Source organism: Meleagris gallopavo, chromosome 11 (genome assembly GCF_000146605.3).
Source record: "Meleagris gallopavo isolate NT-WF06-2002-E0010 breed Aviagen turkey brand Nicholas breeding stock chromosome 11, Turkey_5.1, whole genome shotgun sequence".
Lineage (NCBI taxonomy): Eukaryota > Metazoa > Chordata > Aves > Galliformes > Phasianidae > Meleagris > Meleagris gallopavo.
The window spans coordinates 20,307,750-20,329,863 of NC_015021.2; the positions used below are offsets into that span (position 1 = coordinate 20,307,750).

Genomic DNA, 22,114 nt, shown 5'->3' on the forward strand with positions numbered 1-22,114 from the left:
ACAACATTAATGATGCCAGGTGGGAGCAGACATTTGTCAAGGTAAGACTTGCATCCCCATACAGAAATTAACAGCTTAAAACATGCCTTCCATGATTCACTGAGTTTTGGTAATTGTCACCATTATTACTGCGCACTAGGAGGGCAAGGAAAGGCCTAGTAAGATAATGGATTAAGAAAAATACTTTTGTTTCTAGAAGAAACATCACTGAAACACAGCATAAACACTTCATTTGATGGCAAAGTTTTGGACCACTATTTTCATTAAACGCTGCTTTTCTCTGAAATGTCTTCCATCAGCTTAAATGAACTCATTGTTTATGAAACTAAACTTTACCAAGATTTACAATGGTAAGAGGTATAAATACCATTAGATGTACATATACACAAACAACTAAGTTCTTAATATTACTCCTTTCATCATAAAAACAGGCCATTTGAGATGAAATTCATGCATTTTCTACCAACAATAATGTAACGCAGTTCAAAGAATGTCTAACCATCCTTGGTTGCTGAAGCAACAGAAAACTAAGATCTGAAATGGATATTTTCAAATATAAGAGACCAGCAAGTGAAAGAAATACTGGAACAAAGTGCCTTGATTGTAATAATATAAAAAAAAAACTTGCTTGTAGCTTGATGCTTGTACCTCAGCAACACAATGCCTTTGTTGTGTTACTGATATTGTGCTTCTGAACTGTTACTGAAACACCACAAAGTTACTTCTACTAAAATACTGACAGTCTTCCTTGTTCTGAAGGTAAAAAAACCCATCATAAATTGGAACAAAATTGTAGACTGGTAAATAATAGAGATGAAATCCTAGCATTTCATTTATAGGATGAAATTCCACAAAGGAAACTAGTAACACTTCCCTTGACATATAAGTATAATGGTTATGCATAGGTTGCTCCAAAAGTAATGACTCATGAATTTCATGGGAACTACAACGGGCAGCTATGCAACGCTGTTTTTCAACATAGGCACCACCCAGCATTTTCATGGGTGATGAACAGGCACCTCATGCCATGCCTGTCTGGCCTTCCAGAACACAGCCTCTCTCTCACATTGCTGCCCCCACTACTGAAACTTCACCCACCACCTCACCGTGCTCACATCCACCATTTGGTTTCCAGAAGTGTTCAGCAGGGATCAGTAGATGCCAGTGGATGCCATTTTCTCCTGCCCGGAGGAATTCAGTGACACACCTTTGCTTCATACGCGCTTCCATGTCAGAAACCATTCTGTCAGATTGCCACTCTGCTGCCATCTGCCTCATAGCAACAAAATGTAATTGAATATCAGGTGGAGATGTTCAGCCTTTACTGCCATACCAACACCTACCTCCAAAAATTATGGGCCACGATAATACAACAGGAGGCATTACTTTTGGAGCAGCCCTCGGCATAATTTAACTACAAGAACTTCATGAATTGTTTGTTGAGTTACCTTCAGATGCAAGTCTTCCAGTAAAATAAACTCACAGCCTTTGACGTGCTTACTTTTATCACTGCAACAGTTCATCACCGGTGAACCTGATTCAGGGGCTACAGCACAGCACTACTCAGACCAGAAAACACTCTGAACCAAATTAAAGATGTACCATGAAGGAAAAATAAGTGATTTCCCTAAGTATTTTCATAGCTTGTATTAAGACATCAATTACTATAGCTTGTCTTTTAAATTAATGATTCATAGTGATGGATTATTCATGCAAGTCAGCCAGCTGAACATTATACTTTGACTCTAGGGAGAAGGTATAGCCATGTCTTAATTAATGTTATTTTGAGTAAGTTAGAAAACAGTCAAACTTTTTATTACTGTAGTCAACCAACTAAAATATAAGAATATAAAAGTAGCACAGCAGCTGAACATTTTCAGTAGCCTTAATAATTCACACATGAAGCAAACTATACAGAGCACATTGCCTCTGATGAGCTCTGAAGTAGTTATAAAGTGCTGTCTAGTTGAAAGAACTGACTTGAGATCTACCCTATTTAAGCACAAAGAAGATGGACATCTCATATTAATGTCTCCTGTCATAGGCACAGTCCCGCAAGACTTCAAGGATGGAACAGTTTATTCCAGAAGGTTAAAGTGTTTTCACTACTGACTGAAATGGGACTCAACACTGGATTTTTCCCAACGAGTAAATGGCAATACAGCATTCACTTAAGCTGATAATCCAACTACCTCCTTGAACATAACCAATATCATTAATAGACTTGAACAATGCATCAAGACATTGCAAAACAACTCTACTTCAAGCAGTATCTCGGACTTCTAATCTGTAAATTTCTGACAGTGTTATTCAACCTCTGTACTGAAAGACTTGCAAATTAAAAATGGGAAACAGATGACACCACGTGCCCCTAAAGTAATATGAATCACCTAATATCTCAAGATCTACAGCAAGATGCTCCAGAGTGGTAAATGTAATCATACTTGATGAATAAAGGCCACCTAGTTGCTTATACATCTTACAGATAACACAACGTTGTTTGAAGTATTAAATCCATTCAAATATACCTTTAAAAAATTAATACTTAGATGTCTGACAGTAAGTACTTAATTTGTTAGGAAGTGCCTTTTTCATTTTATACTGGAGAAATACACATTGTTAGACTGACTTGTTTTCAAATCCCTTTGTTATAGGCAAGGAAGGGTTTTTTTTTCCTTCAGAACTAGGTTATTTATTGATAAGTAATTGAGTAGTAACTTATGGGTGAGATAAGTACAGGATTACTCCAATTAATAAGAAACTCCTTTAGGAAATGAGGAGTAAATATCAGTTCATTTCTACCAATGCTGAAGCAAAAAAAGCAGCAATGGATACAACACATCTTCCTCTTCAGGGCTTTCATTACAGATAAAGATGATCCATACAAAATAGATATAGCTCCTCAGAACCACTGTTATATACAAGTTTGAATTTATGTTGGTTGATTCTCCTTGCAAATATGAATATTTTCTTGTTGAAAAATATCTATCACAGAACTGAGTTGGAAGGGACCTTGAAGACTATATAGCTTCAACCCTCCTGCCATGGGCATGGTGCCCATCCACTAGATCAGGTTCCCAGAAAAAGTCAAATGAAACTAACACCACATGGGCTGAGGAATCAAAGGGTGCACAGAGACTACTCAGAGCATAACTATAAAGCGTTGGCCATATGCTTGCCAGTCTGATACACCTATCACTTCAATAACTTATTTCCTATGACCAAGCAATGGCTTGTCCTCTCAAAACAAAATGGTATTTCGCACTCAACGTATGAAGATGCATCAAACTCAGACATACACCATGTGTTGGTACTGTACACACATTTTGCTCCTTCACACATGAAAAAACAATGACATTGATTCCTGCATGTAAGTGCCCCAAATATACTTAGCCGCCTTGTTCCTTACTCACTCCCATGGATAACCTTTCTACCTGCCCTGCTGCTGCATATCATCCATAATTAGATACATGCTTGCTTGTTTTTCCTTAGCATCTCCTCGTAAAACTAGTATTCTGCTTTCTTCAGTATTTCAATGCATGCACTACAGGGAGAGCAGATGGAAACTGCCAGCTACTGATGATGCTGAGTAGCTTCTGTGCAAGTAGAGACCCCAAAAGCTTCCAAATCCACATGCTTATTTGTGCTACTATGACATTTTCTTTGCCTCAGAGATACTGGGGAGGACTAATGAAAGGCTCTCCTATGGGAAGGAGAGAACAAGCATAGTTGCAGCATGCAGTGAACTGAGGAGCTGCTTTCAGACATTAGAGACATGTGACTTCAGAACCTGTCCCCAGGACAAACAGGAACACCCGCAGCCACGAAGCACCACAATGGCTCCATGCTGCTTATTCCTTCAGACATTCTTTTATTAGCAATGCTTCCTCACGCCCTGCTGAATTTCAAGCAGCCATTTAAGGATGCTCTTTGCATACCTGCCCCATACCCTGGGAGCTGCAGAGCAGAGGAAGTAGTTACATATCAGCCATTCTCTCATTCCTGACATTTTAAACGCTTTTTCAGGGGAAGCTCATCAGGTGGTATATTTCAAAAACTATTTCCTGTTCATACCAATAGCAACAAAATCCTTCCTATTAACTCCAAAGAAAAGTCAATTTCATTACTGTAGTATGAAAACAATCATAGCAACAGAAGACCAAAACTGTTCATTTAAGACCTCAGCTCTGACTCTCCTACAATTATATTACAATTGATAGATGATGCGTGTTCTTTTAACACTTCCTTATCCAACTCTCATACACTACTATTCCCATATTCTCAAATCCTTAATTATGTGGCCTTCAGGAATAACTTCTCTCAGGACAGATGGAAATGGGAGAACATGGAATACATGTTCATGAGTTCTGACTGGGACAATCACTGACGGAGTCACAGGACAAAAAAATAAGAGGTGTATAGAAGCACGCATAGTGTTCAAACAAGGTCCTCTTCCGCATTAAGCTGCGAGTATGAGAGGTTTATAAAGTGTTAAACTAAAAGGCTATTCTGCTATCTTCAATTCAAATGTCACTTTTGTCAAATATTATCTGAGGCTATTTTACAAGCACTGAGTCAGCTTTGTTTCGTTATAAAAAAGTTGCTGCCTGTAAAGTTATTGTGAACAAACAATGCTACTTAATAAAGAGGTTTTTAGTTACCATATGCAAGTACACATGCTTTAAAAAAACAGTTACTACACTACAGTGCCTTAGAATTTAATAAGAAGTTTATTTCTCTGGAGTACTTGTAAGAATCATTAGACACCTTTTGATTCCCACTAATAACTTGCATTTTTGCAGACATCAGCATTTCTTCCTCCTGCTTTTTGAGTAAACCTGAAATTAACAAGTCAACAAGCTGACATATCTACAGCAAAACTAACTTGGCTTTCCTGTCTCCTCCCCACTTCTCACTCCCCTTGGCTGATACGGACATCACTCACCTGTGGGCTTCACCACTACTCACAACACTGAGAAGACCTACCCCTCTTCCCTTCACTCCCAAAGGATCTCAAGTTGAAAACCGAGTTTCACAGTAAGCTCACTGTCTGGGCATAGGTTTAGATTAATATCTTTAAATAGTTTAGAAACTAGATAAAATGTTTTTTGGAAAGAAGTTAACTTGCTTCAGCGAGTTCAAATTGTGATGTGAAATACCCGATCATTAAATGCTCAAAGAGCTGCTTTAAATTTAGGAGTGGAAAGAAAAGCATTCCAAAAGGGCAGTTTTAGTTTGCCAATTAAAAAAAAGGAAAGAAATCTTAAATCTTTAAACCTATTTTCTTTGTAGCTGTAACTTATATAACCAAGACGCATACAGGGAAAACTGGGGCAGCGAGAATTACCTTAGACAGGAATGGTTGTTACTGAAAAACAGCATTGTGCTCTATTGTCAAGGCAGGAGGCAGTCTCCAGTGCCTCAGTGATCATGAGGAATTCAGACAGGCTGACTTCAGTAGTACCCGTGCCTCCAACATTACCCTGACACGCCAAGGTCAGTTAAAAGATAAATTATGAAATGGATGTCCAAGCTCTCCAGCTTACTCTAAAGTTCTGTAGCAAGCCAAGGGCTGGAATGGTTTCACTGCTCAAGCAGCTCACTAGACGTAGTTCACATCTGGTACAAGCATTCAGGCACGTTATTTTATTGTGAAGCTAATTAGTGCTTGTAGTATCTGAGCAAAATTCAGTCAATTCCAGAATTAAAACAAATCTTAAATACATTGTCACAAGAAGTTGGAAAGCAGGTGCTAGTTCGCCCTTCTCATACAAGGGAAACCCCAAGCCCACTCCATAGACAGACACTCAGATAACAAAATAGGTGAAAACAAATGAGCTCAGGAACTGAAGGACTCAGGAGATCACTCTTAGCTAACAAGCATTTCTGTTTGTGTAAGTAGGAAACCTCATTGAGCACAAATTCTATTTGGATAGAAGTGATTTTTCTAGAAGCCTGCAGCCCACCAGACTCAAGTCATCATGAGGTCAAACTTTTCCTCAGACATGCACAGCAGATTAGATATCCTTCATATTATTAAGCAATTATTAGTTTAGATGTAACAAATGATGAAAAACTGCAAGGCCGGAGAACAACCAAATCAACAGGAAGATCTCTCTGATTAATAGGCAGCTATTTGGCTAAAACTGAGCACAACCACACTGCTCAAATTGCTTCCAGAAGGAATATTACCTGTAACTATCAATATCCCCCTTAAAACCAATAGTCTCAAGATCTGAGAAAATACTCTTGAAGAATTACCATATTTAAACACTTGACAAAACCAAAAATTCTTCACAATACAAAAGGTCAAATCTTATTAACCAAAAGTGAGGTGCATATTTAACTAATTAGCTTGTATCAACAAAACATTCTCTTCCCCATCTCATAACTACAGCTGCTTTGCAATGACTCTAAAAGACCAAGAAGAATGTGGATAACTCACACAGCTTTTATCACATTAGCCACACTCCGCTGTTCTCATAATCATTAGCTTTGAAGTATATTAAACAAAGCAGAACGCGACCTTAGAGTTGATATTTTTATCACACCACTTAAGAACAATTTCTTATCAGACATTTCAGGTCACCAGAGGAGATGCTGCTCAGAATTACCCAAAACACAAGCAGACATAAAAACACCACTGCTGCCCTGCCAACCAATGCCAGACAATGACCACCCTACCAGGGAGGGTCAGCTGCTGTTAAAAGCTGTGCTACAGAAACACACTGCTGGCTTAGCTGAAGGAGCAACAAGAAATGGATTGTGTATGAGATAAACAGGAAAAACTGAGGCTTATTAATACCGCATAGCTTTATTAACAGGATGCACCGATTATCTTACCTGCATTTATATTTAGTTCTATCCAGTCACTAACAAAAATCACTAATCTTCTGACATACACATGACTAAAAACATTCAAAAGAAATTGAACCCAACTATTTTGAAGATGCTTCCAAATTTAAATCAACTACTCTGGTCTTCAAAGGTACAAAGTAACCACTAAACAGCTTACTTCGTAGATGTCTATCCCTAATATCTGCCCATCACCTTAAGTATTAATGGTTACCTCCTACATCAAAGGGAAGCGACTGTATAAAACAAAGAAAATCAGGCATTTTTAAATCCATGTTCCTATGCCAGTTTTTAAAATATTTTTAACCACAGAGAACCAGAGTCCTGAACACAGGACTTACGAAGACTCTGTTAATTCATGTTCAGTGTTTTTGCAAAGACAAAGTAATGTACTGACTGCACAGAACATGGACTGTCAAGTTACTTTAATAGATATTCCAGCACATCGGAGATGTGTCTTCATAGATGAAGAGCAACAAAACTCCAGTTGGAGAAACTAGTAAGACAGTGTAACAATCAGAAAGGTCAGTGCAGTGGAACAGCAATACAGGAGCATAGTAGCAAAGGGACTAATGCAAATGGAATGGTGTTGCAAAGGAAAAGCGCTCACCCATCTCTAAAGACCTCAGCTCACAGGGAAAACTCCTCAAGGTAGTAATCTCCAAACTGAGATCCTTCCCCAGTGGCACTCAGCCTTTCAATGAAGTCTAGAAGAGGTGCAGCCAGGCTCAACCCCTTCTGGTTACACATCTGAAATGCCCTCACCTGCGCACCAAGGGCTGACCAGGTCCTTTCCCCAGGTGCTCAGTGGTTCAGGCCATGAGTCAACAGTTACCATGCAGATACATTGGTTGGAAAACATTCTGAAGACCTTGGAATAGCTAGAGCTTGATGCAAAGAATCCTACCAGCACCAGCTCCTCCCCACTGCTACATTTAGTAATGCAACAGAAGCTGAATTAAGAGACAGGTAAACATATGACATTTACACCTACAGAATAAGCGTTGGGTGTGATTACAATGATGGAACACTCAGACACTCCTGGAGCTCTGCTGGACTGTCTGAACATGTTCTTTTATGACTGGAAGAGGAGAAGGTAACAGAAGACCTACATCTTAAGAAGCACACCACAACCATAAGTTCCAACAGAAACAAAGACACTTAACAGGTACGTTAATTGCAGGCCATTTTCAAAATCAACTTAAGCCAGCAGCACAGTAACTAAGGATTTCAATAGACCAACAGATAACTCATAGCTTCAGAAAAATGTGAGTAAACAAATAGTAGCTTCATAAAAGCTTTTGTATACACATGACGAAACTATTGACTAAAAATAATTAATGAGGTGAGCAAGTCAAACAAATTTTAAAACCTAAACCAGATTAACCTTGCCACATGACATCACATTTTGTTACCTCATAGTTGCTTTGTGTAATTCTGTAGACAAAACGCATCTCAAAGTAAAAGCCTTTCCTCCCTACTCTCACCTCCTGAACAGTCATTCCTCACCACACTCAACCAAGCTACCATTCTGAAAAATAAAAAAGCTGTATAAATAATGAAATAGGAAACAGCTTATTGCTAAAATAAAGAAAATCTAGAAAAGCATTATAAAGTATTATTAATGCTATGATTTCAAATAAAATATTAGCACCAGCAGGACTGCAGCTTTGTAACTTTGTTTTAAAGCCACCAAGAAGTGAAAATATCATAGACATATATACCTCAACCCACACTATGACATTTCGGTGTCTCTCACCTAAACTAATCAGCAAGGTTTGCTGTTGGACTGAAGCACTGATCGCATCGGAAAAAGAAAGAAAATAACTGACGAATCCAAACAAACATTCCATGCACATAATAAAGCATCACAAATCCAACACTCATTTTCCAGCATCCTCCCTTACCTACGTGCAGATGGTGGGCACTGGTACCATGCATGGGTAGCACACACAAGGCTCTGCTCCCACACACAGATGTCAATACCTTCCCACTTCAACACCTCGGTGCTGCAAGGAGATGTAGCCGGCATTCAGGAGCACCGTGATTTACCCATTTATCACCTGCTCACACTAAAACCCACACACCTCGTTAAAGTCAAAGAGAATTTGGAAAAGTTGCACACCGAAACATCAGGAATGAAGGAGCAAACCCAGAACTGAGCTGCGCTTTGACCAGAATTGATTTTCAGAGCTTCTCAATAGCACACTTAACAGAAAACACAGAAAGTAAGGCGACGGTTCTCAAACAGCCCACATCGGGGACGCCTACAGAGCAGCACCGAGCCCAGCACCTCAGCACAGGGCTGGGGTAGCAACCGCGTTCCGCCGCGTTCACACCACAGCCGAGATAGAACATCAGGATACCGCAGCATAGCGGATGGCACACGCAGGTGGACAGGCAGCAGGTACTGGGACAACAGGCGACTGCGTTACCGCTCCTTACTCCCACCTCTGCTCGCTCCCCACACCGCCCGCCGCCTCCCCTCAGGCGCTAACAGTCAGCACGGCGCGAACGTTCCTCTCCATCCCTCACAACCCAGAGACCCCAGGCGCCTCACGCAGCACCTCGCACAGCTTCACGCTACACATACAACGAACCACAATCCCCCCCCCACAGCCCCAACCGCAACACCGGCACCACTAACAGCAGACTAACAGCAGACTAACAGCACTCACCAGCTCAACACAGAAGCTCGACACCACCCCCTTCCGCGCTCCACCGTGAGAACTGCTGCCGCCGCCGCCGCCTGCGCTGGGATATGCCCGCCGCGCCCCGCCCCGCCCCGCCTAGGCTCCGCCCACTTATCCAGCTCCGAGCTCTGATTGGACGCCCTGTGCTCCTCCTCTTTCCCCTCCACCCGCCCCTTTTGCCGCCGCGTTGCATTGTGGGCTTTGTAGTTGCGGGGAGCGGACTACAAATCCCAAGGGCCCACGGGGCTGCCGGTTAGTTCCGGACAACGCCTGGTGTGTGGTAACACGGCAGACGCTTCCTCCTCGTAGGGTTTCCGGCGCAGCGGAGAAGCCCCTCGGAGCTCTGTGGGCTTTGCGGGGTGGAGGAAAGCTAAGGTAAGGGAGCGAGGTGAGCTGAGCTGCTTCGTCTTCTTTCTTAGTCTGGGTGTTGAGAGGAGAAGGGTACCTAGAGGAAGAGAGAGGGTGGGGATCATTAGTGTGCTTGTGTAGGGCCTGGCTTTTCCTTTCGGGTTGCGCTATGTTAAAAGCGTAAAACTCTTTCAGGTATGGGGCTGGGTAGAGGCGTAAGAAGCGTCCGCCGCAGGTGAGCGCGGTGTGGGTCTCGGCCTTTTTCTCCCTATTGCGGGAGCGGCCTAACAGCGGAGTGACCCGGTCGAGGGCTCGTCCTTGTCCTCGTCCTTCTCGCTCGGGGCCCTCTTGGAAGGGCAGGGCGGTAATCCCCGCCTGCTGCCCCTCGGCCGTTCTCGGCTGCGTTAGGCCTGCTGCGTATTTGTAGCTTGGCCTCGCACTGCTGAACAGCACCGATAGGGCCGGGCCTGGCTCGCTCTAGGTAGGGCCTTCCGCCGACCCTGGAGGTAGGGGGAGGAGAGAAAGTGCCTGTGAGCTCCCTGTGAGCACCGAGCTTTGGCCGGTGTTGGTGCTACTATGTGATTGATGAGTGATGAGCGTCCTGCCTTCCTGAGGCTTGCCCATGCAGGGGGCACGGGTATGCTGCTGAAGCCTTGGGGCAGGTGGATGCGTTCTTGTTATCAGAGGGACTGGTTGCTGAGTGCTGGTTTATCCATTGCAGTGTGTTATTGTGTTTGGAACTGTTTGTGGCTTATCTGTCAGTGGTTGATAGGGCAATAGCATCTGAATGGTTTTACTTTCAACTTCCTGACGAGAAGAAAAAGAGCTTGAAAGAGAAGCAAGCATGTGTTTGCTATTCTGTGTTGTATTGGAGAAGAGAAAGCTCAGGGAGACCTCTTCGTGGCCTTTTAGTACTTAAGGAGAGCATATTAACAGGAGAGAAATCACCTTAGTATGTGGGTCAGTAGTGATAAGACGGGGGAAGGGCTTTTAAAACATAAAAGGGAGATTTTTGGTTAGGACTTAAAGGGAAATTCTTGGCTCAGAGTGGTGAGGTCCTGGTACTGCTGTCTACAGTTGTGGGTGCCCAAGGCTGTGGATGGGCCTTGGGCAGCCTGAGCTGGTGGCCCATGGCAGGGCTTAGGACTGAGTGGGCTTTAAGGTCCCTTCCAACCTAAGCCATTCTATGAAAACCAAATATTATTTGTTGGTTGGGCTAACAAACGAAATTAGGGCCTGGTCTGGGCAGCTGTTGTTTCTCATGTGATAGGCAGACTCAAAAACAAAGTATTTATATTAAAGCATATTAAACAATTTGTATTTTGTGAATGTATTGTAAGCCTGATTTCAGAAGGTTTGGATTTTTTTAAAGTAACTGTTTAAAAATAGGCATCTTGAGTTTATTGTTTGTGCAACTTGAATTAGTCAGACAAATTGGCCTCACAATAAAAAAATGTACAAGCAGTTATGCTTTGTCAGAGTGAATTCACCTGGAAGTGGCTGCAATAAATGTGCATGCAGGTGTTTGAGAGGTGCATGTTTGTTCTTGGCGAATTGAAGATGCTTATTAAACTTCAGTGCTAGTTTCTGATAATATTCATTTTGCATCTCTTGAGTGAAGCTGCTGAGTATAAGAATCAGCAGAACCCAGAACCTGTACAGTAGGCAGCCTGTTTTAAGTTTCTTGTTGTCTTTACTGGTTTTTAGAATGTGCAAGTTGTTATTTTAGAATGTGCAAGTTGTTATCATCACAGCTGCTCTAGATACCAATTTCAGTGAATTCAACTACCCTGTCCACAACCCAGGCTCTAAAAAGATAAGTAGCTCAGTATCCGAGGCACAGAGGCTTTAAGCTTTGTACAATACAGTCAAAGTTGTAGGGGGAGTGATTATGATCTATAATTGGAAATACTGTGCAGGTAACTTCTATCCTGATGGGGATTCTATCCTGATGGGGTGTTTTGTTGTTTTTAGTTACTTTTAAATAACCATTAATAAGGGAAACTTGAAGGTACCAAGCTATACAGGGTACATACACAGGTACATACATTGTTAGAACAGCATATTGGCCATGCACACTGGTTTTACAAATGAAGGCCAAGATCTTTGCTTCTGACAGACCTCAAGTTAATTGTTTGTTTTTACTCCAATCTTTGTTACTGAGCTTAAATAAGTTTTTCTGATAACTCATATCTTGGAAGATTTTTTCTTAACACAGCTTTCTTGAATCCTCACTACAAGAAGTGGAGCAGAACTTCTTGGTAGTGAGGATAATCTCTTTCTAGTAGGAGCAGAACTGTAACTTCTGGTTCTGTCCTAAAAGCCAGCCATTAAATTAATCGTGCAGGTAGATCAGTGCCTCAGGCCTTCTTCCTCTTAGTAGCTGGCTTAAAAAGAAATAGCATGAATGCTTTAAGATTTTCTACATCTGAGGTAAATGGAGCCTTGAGAATGGAATAGAGACAGCATCAGTGGTATAGGTAGGTGATATAGCTGAGGAGTGAAATTCTGCCAGCTGGTACTTCATGTTTCCATTATTTTCCAGGTTTTTATAAGTTGCAAGCATGAGGCTTCTGCCTTCTCTAAAAACACTCTTTCAAAAGATAGTATGTAACAAAAGCCTTTCTTTCATAGATAAATTGCTTGTTTTCACGCTGACCAGTGAGCAGAGGTAGATTGGGAAAATTTCTGCCCTTCCTAGTTGTTTTCTTGCTAGGTAGGTCTTAAATTCTGCTACTAGATTTTCAGTGCCTGTCAGAAAATAGCATAGATGAGAGAAACAAGCTTATATCTTGGGCACTGATAACAGTAGCTGTACATTTTTGGAAAATGTGGAGTTCCTTTCTTTTTATCCTTTTTGCTTTAGAGGAAGTTTATCTGAATGTAGGGTTTTTTTTTTCTCCTGGACAGTTCAATTGAGTGATTGAAAATCTCATTGGGAGAATATGGAGGGATAAGTCTATAACAGAATTCTTTGAAATTCATCTAAAATGTGCCTTTTCTGTGACTACTGAATAGTTGGGATAATCTTTTGGTGCTGAAACATTAAAGGCTATAACGTAAGTTTTATATTGACAGTGGAAATAGATTCTATATTAGTTATTCTCTGGGAATAGAGCTTGGTGCATTTGATGGCTTAATGCTGAACAGACAGGATTATATTAGCTTGCATCTTAGTGTTGTTTTCAAATTTAAATTCTCTGTACATTCACTGTATCCATCTTGTTCCTTCTCTCTGATGATTGATTTCATCTGATAGGGGTGAGGCATGACTTGTAATTACACATGCTGGTGAACAGGCTACATTTGAATCTGTGGGATTGCTGTGTAAAGAAAAAAAATCTTTTATGTAGATGTTATTTAGCAGTCTGTCTGTTCCCATAACTCTTACAGTGTATCCTAATTTCTCCTGTCTTTTCCCTCAGAGCAATTAAGAGATTGGCCAGTTCAGTAACACCCTTTTTGCATCTAACAGCAATTTGCCAAGGTTTTCCATCCCATGTGACAGTGTGGTGTTAGGATGGATCACCTATTCATAGGATCTTATTCCAGCTTTTTTGAATGTCAAAAAAGCCCCACACAGCAACAGCATTATTGAGGGCTGCTGGTCTATCTAATAATTCACCTAAATAATGGGTTTAATTACTGTTATGATGGGGGCTTGGTCTAAATTGTATTTGAGACTTTTTTCTGACGTTGCCAACAAGTCTTTGATGTTCTTGCCTGTTTTTTTTTGTGTGCACGTGTATTTAAAAGCACCTCTTGTCCTCAGTCTCAAAAAAATACCTCTTGTCTTCAGTCCCTCGAGTCCTCTGTGATAATGTGAATTCAGGGTTGGTTTACTTTGTTTGAGGAATGTCTGTGTCTGCTAAAGAGGTAATAGATGATGTATAATTGTTTTTATATGGGGTGTTTAATGGTACCATAGATTAGGAACAGTAGCCTATAGCTCTTCAGAAAATGAGTCTTTCATGGTAGCCCACAGTGCAATAGGTTTTCATCCTCATAAAAATCTATCATTTCAGTTAACATTTTATTTTCTTCCTGGATACTGCTACCCCATAAAAACACAATAACTATATCTAATGCTTGCTTTGTCCTTTTTTGCCCTTCTGCTTCTGATCAAAAATCTTTTGGGTGATGTTCAGTGATGTTCAGTTACTTATTTGAAAAGCTTACTCTGACAGCACAATATTTTGGATAAGCACTTGCAGCAATCTATGAATGCTGTCTTCTGTGATGCTCCTTTGTGTGCTGTCTTGCTTGACTGTTTATCTTACTGAGCTTCCAGAAACAGAATTAAAGAGTAAAGCAAGCAGCTCTCCATCCACCCTGCTCATGACATGGCAGAGTTGCTGGTGCCAGCAGTACGCATGTGTAAGAAATGGGACAGCTTGTACTTGCACTGGTGGAGGAAACTTGTTCAGACGAGTTCCTCCCCCCCTTCATGGGTGTAGACTTGGCATCAATTTGTGTAACTTGGAAACAAGTGGTTTAAAGATGTTCCCATTGGGGAAGTGATGAATATTCACTTGTGTTCTTCCATGTTGTTGCTGAATGTATGTAAAATAGCTGCTGGTAGGCAGTAAGCAGGAAAATAAGTGAGTCTTGATCTGTAATACCATTCATGCCAACAGAGCTGTACATACCTTTATAAGGGCCCAGTGAGCCTTTTGTGGCTACACGAGTCTGCTTATGTCTCACACTGAAGGTTTGAATCAATAAGAGGAAAAATAGGAGGTTTTGCAATAGATAATCCATGTCACAGTTTGTATGAAGAACTGTCTCTTGTTTCTATATTTACATTTAATTTCTTCTTAATGTGCTTTCCCAACTGTTGGCTGTTTCTGTAATGTGACCTGCTCCTGAGTATGGTCACCTTGGGGTGTATTCATACTGCCCAGTCACATGCACATGTGAGGCATGCATGGTATTTGTAGCCATCAGTGTTCCTTGTGTGTTTACTTGAGTCAATAACAAACTTCACTTCTATGTACTTGCCCTGGGCAAAAAGATTGAATGTTTTGTTATTTAAATAGTTGTGTGGGGGAGATTTCTAGCCTGTGCAGAGCAGAATGAGGAATATAGCTTGAAGTGTCTTAGCATGTTTTGTCCCATTCAAAATATTGCCAAGTGATATCGATTTTGCTGTAGTTTTTATAGTTGATTAAAAATGTCACTCTATTCACTTGCTAAAATATCAGTAAAATCTGGTACTTGGGCATACAAATGCTGGATGTCTGAAGGTTCCTGGGAGAGAAAAAACTCTTATAGCACATAAAAACAGAGAAAATCGAAGAAATAAAAACATCTGCATCTTTATTCCTAAAGTGGGCATGAGGTTCTTAAACTCGATGATATGTAAAATATCATCAAAACCTTAACTTATTGAACACAAAATCTAGCAGTCTGCTACAAAGATTTCTTACGAACCGTGGGGCAGCCATCTTCCTTTTTTCCCCTCTTAATTTCTGTGTCTGAGCAATGATTGTGCTATCTTGGGCATGATGAGCTGGACTGGGTGGAGAACTTCCAAACCAAGGTTCAGTTACTGGAACAATAATTTTCCATTCAGTTAGCATAACTGTTGACACACCCCGAGTGGAAAGATGACTTAAGACTTTTGCTTATATAAGAACAAAGATATAGTATTCACAATTTTTGTATTGTATATTGAGTGAAATCACTTGTAGGGAAACGAATTACGTAGAAACTTGCAGTGAGGATTTTGTGGCAGCATGTTCCTATAAAATACCTGCTTGCTTGATAAATTAGAATTGGGAGCTTAAAATTGCATGAAGCAGCCATTCTGTACTTGCTTAAACTCATAATTCCCACACTCTGGGCAGGAACTGATGTTGTTTTGTGTTTTTTAGCAGTAATCAGTCATTAGCATTCATAACTACTTGTTGGTTTGTGGTTGTTTTTTCCTCTCAACATAAGGACAACTTTTCTCAAGTTCTTCAAATATTCTTGCACGACGAGGAGAACGAAGAAACATTTCAGTGAATGAGGAGTCTTTTGCTTCTATAGCATTTTTCTTGAGAAGTGGGACTTTGAATGAGGATGACAATGGAAGAGATGAAGAATGAAACAGAGACCACTTCTATGGTTTCCATGCCACTCTATGCTGTTATGTACCCTGTTTTTAATGAGGTAAGCTGCGTGCTTTTGCTTTAAATATAGTAATCCCTTCGTGTTAGGAAGTCTGATTGCAGTAACAGGTTGCTTATCTTGACAGTGAGAACTTCTTAACACCACTTTATTTCTGTGCATCGTTTCACCCCTCTTTCCAATAAATGCAGTTTCAAGCTTCTCAAAAGTTATTACATATGTTGGCCCTGATATTATTTTAATTAGGTTTTGCTGAGGATATTAGCAAAAATGCAGGTAAATAAGACTTGACTTGACCATGCAGTTCCTTTTCAAATGATCATTTTGGTGTTGTTTTTTCCCTTCATCCCTGTAAATGAGGAAGGCTGTAAAGGAGGCTGCTTTCAGAGCTGTTTCAGTCTCATGTTCCCAGATCTGACGTAGCATTAGGAACTTGTGCATTATGTGACAAGAAGTGACGCACGGTGTAGCACGTACCTGTGAACAGCCTGATACATTTATTTCTACTGCTAATGGCTGTAATTGACTAGAATATTTCCGTCTCTGCAATTATCAGAGATGGACAAGATGTTCTCAAAAGTCTTCTGTCAGATTTCTGCTGCAAGCTGAATAAAAGCAAAGCATATCCATTGCTGTTTGTTTGGATCGTACTTCATATTGTCTATCCCTCAGATGAGATCAGTCTTTTTTCCTCTGTCAGTACCTCTCTTTCACTGGGACATGCAAGGCAAGGCATAAGTATTTTACTTGATCTGTTCTGGTAACACTGAAATTGCTAATAATTCTAAACTTCTATTGCAGCTAGAAAGAGTAAATCTATCTGCAGCTCAGACACTGAGAGCAGCTTTTATTAAGGTGAGAAGTAATTTGTGTTGAAGAATGGGCATTTAAAAGTTAAACAACATGTTGTAACTTCAAAGAACTTCCTTGTATTACAGTGTTTGAGGAATGCATCCTTATGATCAGTAATATTCAATAAAAATGAGTGTACAATTGCATGGTCTGTAAGTTTGGAACATGTGCACATGTTAGTATTCTGAATGATTTAAGTATACTGAGCAATTTTAAACAATCTTACTTTGTCTACACTGTATGAAAGCTTAAAAGTGACATAAATCAGTGAGGATGGAACAGCAAATAGAGGTAACAAATCCAGTGTTAATAGGACCAGATAATGTATGATAAGTGCTTAGAAGAACTAGGAATGTATCAGGCTTGGAAAACAGTTTATAAGATCAGTAGGGGATTTTTTTTGTGGATGAAAGATAAGTTTGGTATTTGGTGTTTCCATTTACTTAGATCTAGCAGGAAATTGAAGAAATGCTTCTTTTAATTTAATATATTCTTAAAGAATGAAGATTTAAGTATGATTCCATAATACATTTAGTAGCTATCTTTTGGACTTCTTTTAGCAAAAGCAATAATAAACACACATGCAAGATACACTGAGCTTTACAACCAAGCTGTGCTTTTCTGTTTCTCCACTTAGTGTGCCTGAGCAGTCACAATTCTCCATTAGAACTCTTCCAAGTTAAATGTTCTTTACAGATAATGCTGAGGAGCTAAGCTGAATACAAATAACAGAGAAACTGAGATTGGTTGAAGTGGTAGTTCTAACTCATAACAAACACACTCTAATATTTTTGTGCTATCAAAACAGGTACTGTGAACACTGCTAATGTTACAGGACAGGAATACAACAGCATAAAGTAGTTACTGTCAATTTAAGTAAGAATTGTAATGAGAGGAAGGGTTTATTGATAAAGTCATTCATAGAAAACTACTGATGTAACCCAAGAAAAATATAGAAAATTTTCTAGGGAACTCTCTGGTGTATGAAGCAAATCGCATTAAAATCTGCTTTTGTGCTTGCAGTATTATGGTTGCATTTCTAAAGCATTAAGAGTAAGTTTTCTTACAATCAGGCTGAAAAAGAAAATCCAGGCCTCACACAGGACATTATTATGAAAATTCTGGAGAAAAAAAGTGTGGATGTGAACTTCACAGAGTCTCTCCTACGTATGGCAGCAGATGATGTAGAAGGTAATACCTTGTGTCGTGTTGCATAAGGGTTTTCTTCATTCTACTCTAAATGAGAACGTGCATTGCCCTGCCTCTTTTCAGAAGAGGTTTACTTTTTCTTAGTAGATTCTTTTTCAACCATGCTGAATAGTAGGAATAGCTATTTCTCTGAATACCTGTTTTGGAAACATTAAAGAAACAAAGTCCCACCACCTCAACTCCCCAGACTTGACTAAGAGGGAAAAAAAAAAAAGCATGCTTTGAACTGTTTGTGTGGGAAGCTCACCTTTTGCTGCTCAATTGAAATTGAAAGCATCAGTTACACTTACAGGGGAGCAACATACAGTAGGCTTAAAATTCCTGTAATATTGCCTTTGGTTATTGTAATGTTGTCAGCATTACTTAGAAATAAAAATGGGCTCTATTCTTTCTCCAATTTTGAGTAAGAAAAGTTATTGTTGGGCTGCTTCTGTTAATACCTTGAAATCCATCATGGCAATGCTAGTGCGTATTGTGATGTTTTATTTAAGCTGTCAGTGGGAACTTGTGGATGAAGAACTAATGGCATTTTTCATTTATCCACCTTATTAGAATATATGATTGAAAGACCAGAACCAGAATTCCAAGATCTGAATGAAAAGGCACGAGCACTTAAACAGATTCTTAGTAAGATTCCAGATGAGATCAATGACAGAGTGAGGTTTCTTCAGACAATCAAGTATGTACAATATTCTATATTTTTATGGAGTTTGAGGGGCCTAACTTTGCATTTAGAACTGAATGCTCAAATGCTGTGGGAGATGCTAGCAAAATTGTTCCCATTGGAAGAGAGTTTCTCATATGTAGAAATGAGAACAGAGCTGAACTTTTTTTTAAAAAAAAAAATCCTCATGTTAGTAGATGGTAATTCAAATTAGTAATTAGCAAGTTAAGTTCATGTCACTTTTCTAGTATTTGATTTCTCTACATCCTATCTGAAATACCTTCTGTGCCACTGTTAAAAGAGGATTAAATTTCTATGAGTTGGATAGCTTATGGATATTACAGTTCTTTTTATTGTCAAACAGGGACATCGCCAGTGCAATAAAGGAACTTCTTGACACAGTAAATAATGTCTTCAAGAAATACCAATACCAGAACCGGAGGGTATGTGAAAAAACTTTTTGATACAATATTTCTAATAATAGAAGAGGAAGTATATTGCTTTGATCAAAGGCTGAATAGGAGAGCATAACTGGTCAATGACAGTGTTTGGTAATTCTCTACAGTTCTGTAGGAAGACTTTTAAAAAAAGAAAACACATGGGAAAAGAACAACCTATCACCACAGTAAACCTATTCCTTTATCTACGTAATACATATTTTCTTCTCTCTAGTTACAGTGTACACAACAGCATCTCAGCTTAGACTTCTTGGTGTTTTTCTTTCCTTAGGCACTTGAGCACCAAAAGAAAGAGTTTGTAAAGTACTCCAAAAGTTTCAGCGATACTCTGAAAACCTATTTTAAAGATGGAAAGTAAGTGTCTTTTTGTACTAAGTTTATACACAGTGAAAAGGTCTTGTTTACGTAACTGGTGTGACTGGGGGAAAATAAGACAAAATGGGGCAAGAATTGTATCTGTTATGCACTTACCCCATACATACTGAGAAAGACCAGCTTTGTTCAGCCCTACGTGAAGCAAATGCTGTGCTGTGTGTTGTAGATATAAGCTTTACAGTGCCTCAGGTATTATCAGTATTGCAGAAAATTTCAGGTCATGTCTGTGTTCCTTGTGGAATAAAAAAAAAAATTTACATCTGTTTGAACAATATGTTGGCTTAGATACCCTGTTTGCATGAGGAAGGAAGAGCACTAAATAAAATAGCCACTCTTACAGGTGTCATTGAGTTGGAAAGCTCAGTGACCCCATGCGTTTGAAATAAGAAGTTGCTTTCAAGTGCCTGCATGCTCAGTACTTGAGTAAAAAGTTTCTAATTCTGAGATTATCAGAGATTCAAATGTTCAGCTATGAAAAGAACAGGCATGTAATGATCATCTGCTCTGCACTTCCTTAGTTACTTAAAACCCTAGAACTGTGTAATCAAGAAACAAAGTTTTTTTTCAAGTTCCTGCCAATAGACTTAGAAAAAGCTATGCACATAAGTGTTTGCCAGTTGTAAGCTTCAGGTACATCATAGTATGCTAGTAAATCAAGATGCTTCCAGTTTCCCTAGATGCTAATATATTTAGATATCCAGATTCAACTCTGTATTTACTGAATGGCATTCTTTGAAAGGTGACTAAAACATGATCTTTGTTTTTTCTAACAGGGCAATAAATGTGTTCATTAGTGCCAACCGACTAATTCATCAAACCAACTTGATACTCCAGACCTTCAAAACTGTGGCCTGAAAACTGTATATGTTGAGAGTTGTACTTTTCAATGGTGGATAGGGTACCTTTATATGTAAATTTTAAAGTTTTGACTGTATAAATTATCAGCCTCTCTTGAGGGGCCTAATGCAGGATTTTGAATGGGATTATTGCCATCTTACACCATATTTTTGTAAAACATTGTAGCTTAATCATAATCTCACGATGAAGATTTTGCATCACTTTTTGCTATTATCATTCTTTTCAGAATTATAAGCCAAAAGAATTTACGCCTTAATGTGTCATTATGTAACATTCCTTATAAGAATTGTAAATATTTGGTGTTCTGTTTCTGACATTTTAACTTGAAAGCGGAAAACTGCGAGATGATGTATTTAACAATATTGGTGGCAAATATTCAATAAATAGTTTACATCTATTAGACTGTCTTTTTGTATGTGAACAGAAAAGCATAACTCATCTTTTTAGAACTGCAGAGTATTCATTAAATTGAAAAATTGAAGCCAGTTGGCAGTCCAAATCAGTACAAAATAAGGGGTTTTCCTTACAAGGGAGGTCTCTGGCTGTGATCGGATACTAGATCAGAATACCAGAACAATTCTATTAAAGTGTCTTTGACATAGTAATGAAGAACCTCAGAAGCGAGGTGTGTGTTGTTTTTCCATACAAACGAAATCCAGCTTCTTAATCTTTTTGTTGATGGTAAGTTAACAGTTTTTGTTACTATTCTGTGGTTTTAAGGAGATTACTCTTATCTGCATATATTTACATTTAAGTATTGACAGTTTTTTTTATATTGGGTACCCTTTTGGGAAGGAGGAGGAGAAATAAGTCTTCCAGAAGTGATGTTATTCTTATGCCATAAGGCAACTTTTGCTGGGGACTTAAGTTATGTGAGGCCTGAATTGGAAAAATATTGCTGTATTGATGATAAAGAACTACTGATTGACAGAGTGATATCTTGTCGGTGTGATTTCATGGGAGTGTTTGGCAATTTCTAACAGTATTGTGCATTTCCCTTTGAAGTGCATCTTTATTTTATTTTGAAATACATGAAGTCTTTGTGGAGTGAATTCCTACATGAAGCAATTTGTAAAGCTGCAGAAGTCTGGTGCAAGAGGATCGCTGGACACTGAAGGAACACAACTGCTGCAGAATTAATTTTTCATTTATGAGGAAATGTGGTCAAGTTTTCTTCCACAGTAATTTGATGCACTATAGCTCATCTGGGGCAACTGCCTCAAGCAGAGTACATCAGATGGGTCTTTGAAATTGTTTGCTTGTTTAAATGATCTACAAAAAGAAAACATTTAGGTAGCTGCTGTCCTCTAAAATAGCCCTGCATGCTTGTATGTGGAAGTGTTCTTTGACTGAAGTACTGATTATAGTGAAATAATACAAAATGTGAGGGAGAGTATTAAGTAAAAATGAATTCTATGGGATGTATGTTAATTTCACGATTGCATAAGGCTGTAAGCAGGACAAGGTCCTTAATCCTGCTGTGCAGGGTGGTTTTGTTTGAGACACTGTGTGCTTACTAGCAAGCTGAGCTCAGTAACATGGTGAAACTATTCTTTACAACTCATTTAATGAGTAACAAGAGTTTTTAACTGTGGTGTGCTGAACTGGATGGCAGAAGAGAGGAGTGAGGAAGGAGGGAGGCAGCCTGCCTCGCTGAATGTAGTCATTAGATTTGCATCTTGGAATTA

General features: G+C 39.4%; 2 protein-coding genes across 3 annotated transcripts in view; one reads left to right on the forward strand and one right to left on the reverse strand.

Annotated features, from left to right (window-relative positions):
• LOC100551319 (neuroserpin) overlaps positions 1-9,634 on the reverse strand; it is a 38,691-nt gene extending 29,057 nt beyond the window's left edge. Inside the window, exon 1 of the mRNA XM_003209221.3 lies at positions 9,534-9,634. The gene's annotated coding sequence lies outside the window, so the exon portion shown is untranslated. The remainder of the gene's footprint in view (positions 1-9,533) is intronic.
• A 147-nt stretch (positions 9,635-9,781) lies between these two features.
• Positions 9,782-21,362, forward strand: PDCD10 (programmed cell death 10). Of its 2 annotated transcripts, none has more exons than XM_003209222.4 (8): positions 9,782-9,923; positions 15,840-16,052; positions 16,812-16,865; positions 17,936-18,053; positions 18,624-18,750; positions 19,100-19,178; positions 19,465-19,547; positions 20,342-21,362. In XM_003209222.4, the coding sequence occupies exons 2-8, from the start codon at positions 15,957-15,959 to the stop codon at positions 20,421-20,423; spliced, it is 639 nt and encodes a 212-aa protein (XP_003209270.1). In that variant the 5' UTR covers positions 9,782-9,923; positions 15,840-15,956; the 3' UTR covers positions 20,424-21,362. The 2 variants fall into 2 exon arrangements, with proteins under 2 accessions (XP_003209270.1, XP_010715264.1); XM_010716962.3 differs by having other exon boundaries at positions 9,793-9,936.
• The last annotated feature ends 752 nt before the right edge of the window (positions 21,363-22,114 follow it).